Genomic DNA, 2,589 nt, shown 5'->3' with positions numbered 1-2,589 from the left:
TCCCCGCTTGGATGTGCAAACTTGCACACTTTGCGGGGTTGAATCGCAGGCCTACCGACCGCGCTTCGGTTTCCACGACGGTAAGAAGTCGTCGCATCCCCTCTGGAGATTCGGCTACTAGTGCGATATCATCCGCGTACGCTAGTGCGGACCACCGCTCCCTAAGATGGAGTACTCCGCGTTTTCTGCGGTGGCCGCGCGCAGCACGGAATCAATCGCAAAATCGAACACAATGGGGCTTAAGGGGCATCCCTGTTTAACTCCAGAGCGGATGGGGATTGGTGCCGTCCACCCGTCGGACGTGCGCACACATGTTGTGCATCCTGCGTACATGGACCCCCACAAGTTTGTGAGAGACGCAGGCACACCGGACCGAGCTAAAGCTCCCCTGATCGTTGCGTGCGGGACCGATCCAAACGCATTGGATAGATCCAGCCACGCCACGACCAATTCTTTCAGAGATTGTCTCGCGTCTGTCAGGATCTCCTGCAGGACAAAGTTGTGCTTGTAGCACCTTTTGTCCCGCAGGAAACCCTTCTGTACTGGGCTAAGCTTATTATGAAATATCGCCCAGTCCGTCAGACGATCGGCTACGACCGCGGCAAAGAGCTTGGGCGTAGTATCGCCCATAGCGAGAGGGCGCCAATTATCCAGATCATTTTGGTCGCCTTTTTTGTATACCAACACGGTATTGGAGTTCTTCCAGAACGACGGAACAACCTCTAGGCGCAAACAGATGGTAAACAACGCCATGAGAAGACGTGAACCAGGATCAGCTTCACGGAGGTCCTTGTAGGTCAGCCCGTCGGGCCCCGGCGCAGAGTTATTTACTCGCCGGATGCGACGTTTGACCTTTCGCTCCGTGAAGGGATCCGTGAGGAACGACAACTCACCATCCGTCAGAGGCTGGGCTGGTTCCACGGCGTCGGCGCCATCCAGCGGCAAGCCGCCGCGGTATAATTCGGTTAAGTATTGATGGTCCCGCTCCTTCTGCACTTTGCAGAATTCAGGGGGTCCATGGAGCACTTCCCGAAACGCCTTGCGGCGGTTGCCCCTGTATAGCGCCTGTATGCGCGCCGCTTTGCGCACCCAGTTCGCGCGTCTTTTTCCCAGAGTTCCCTGGCGATTTCCTTCCCTATTGGCGCCGTCTCGCTCACCAGGCGCATGTCCAGCTCCTCGACGCGGTCGTTCCAACTCCGCAAGCACTGGACGATTTGCGGGTACGCCGCGTCGATGCCCAGCGTCCGTTGCATCCTTCCCGAAGTAGTTCGCGACGTGCGCCGCGAAGTCCTCCAGGTCCGCAACCGAAGCACCGCCCGCCGCACGCCCAACCAGCGCGTCTCTTTCGACTAGACGCGCGCGCCCGCCCCGCCTCTCAGCGGGAACGGGACGCGGCGCGGGTCGCTGCGGACACGACTGGGGTGGCGCATTGTTGACGGGACCCCGCGGACTCTGCGCATCGGCGGACGCACCGCTGCGGGGCGATCTCGTTGTATCCCGCTCGACACGCCCTATGGTCGTGGGATTTGTATTTACGGGAGAACGCCCCCGGCGGCGGGCACGCTTACATGGTTCAGCGTTCCGGCGCTCGGGGCTCTCGGCTGGCTCGCTCCGATCCTCCACTAATGGGGGACTATTGTCCCAATCCCCCCCGGGCAACGGAAGGGGGGGAAAGTTCGCCGACGTTACGGGTGGCGGGGTACGCGTCGCCCGCGACCCAGACTTTGCCGGAGCTAAAATTGGGGAAATGTCCACGGGGGGTGTGGCGAAGTGTCTTCTTTCCGCTTTTTTCCCGCGACTCACGGTCTATCCACCACCGGTTTGGACCTCTGGTTCCCCACAATCTCTCGCTGGTGGCGTCGACCTTCGATGTTGTTGCTGCTGCTGCTGCCGTTGGTGCTGCTCCACCCCGGGGTGTTCGTGGGGTGGAGTCTTCCTTTTTTTTGTCTGGCCCCACGCACCCTTTCCCATTACAAGGGAGAATCCCTCGCTGTAGGGTGCGGGCGACCAGACTGTTTGTTGCACCACCGGCGGTGACTGACGTCTCGCTGGCAAGAGGGGACTCGGTGTCCTGCGCCCCCCCAGTGAGAGACCTGTTGCCATAATGGGGCTCCCACACGTCGTTGTTGTCACCGTGGTGGTGGTGACGGTCGCGGGTAGCGACGTCCTCGGCACATATTGCTGAAGCAGAGCGGGAGGCACCGACACTCTTACGTCAGAGACGATGTCGTAGGTGGTGTTGATGTTGGAGAGGGCTTGCTGGGTTGTGTCCTTGAAGCTGGGCCGGCCCTTTTGATGGCGGTGGTGGTGGCGCGTGCGCCGGGTTGCCGCGGGTTAACGGAGGTATTACGTTTTGCGGGAGGATTTCTATTAGTGGTCGGGGACGCTGACGACGCGGAAGATGGCGCGGCTCCAGGTTTGCTTGCTAATCTACTCGAGCCCGCCTCCGCATCAACCGGAGGTTGGGGGTGCAATTTTTCAATGTGAAGCTTGACATCCTTCTGCGGGTACCTCGTCTTCCTCCTGTACCTGCAGCATCCACATTTATATTCTATTGTATCCCCCGGGTGGTCTTTTTTCAGGTGTTTG

The 2,589-nt window shown here is 59.8% G+C and overlaps 1 protein-coding gene across 1 annotated transcript; it reads right to left on the bottom strand.

Moving 5' to 3' along the window:
• Positions 1-1,806: 1,806 nt before the first annotated feature.
• Positions 1,807-2,529, bottom strand: LOC109863371 (predicted GPI-anchored protein 58; the record flags this gene model as incomplete). The annotated part of the gene is made up of 2 exons (XM_020443625.1): positions 1,807-2,071; positions 2,215-2,529. Coding segments are annotated over 2 exons (580 nt in total), but the record flags the coding sequence as incomplete, so codon positions are not given.
• Between the last annotated feature and the right edge of the window lie 60 nt (positions 2,530-2,589).

The sequence above is a fragment of the Pseudomyrmex gracilis genome, unplaced genomic scaffold (assembly GCF_002006095.1).
Source record: "Pseudomyrmex gracilis isolate BER0280 unplaced genomic scaffold, ASM200609v1 scaffold_4454, whole genome shotgun sequence".
Taxonomy (NCBI): Eukaryota; Metazoa; Arthropoda; class Insecta; order Hymenoptera; family Formicidae; genus Pseudomyrmex; species Pseudomyrmex gracilis.
Note: the sequence above shows the minus strand (reverse complement) of the source record. Positions and strands in the feature narration are given on the sequence as shown.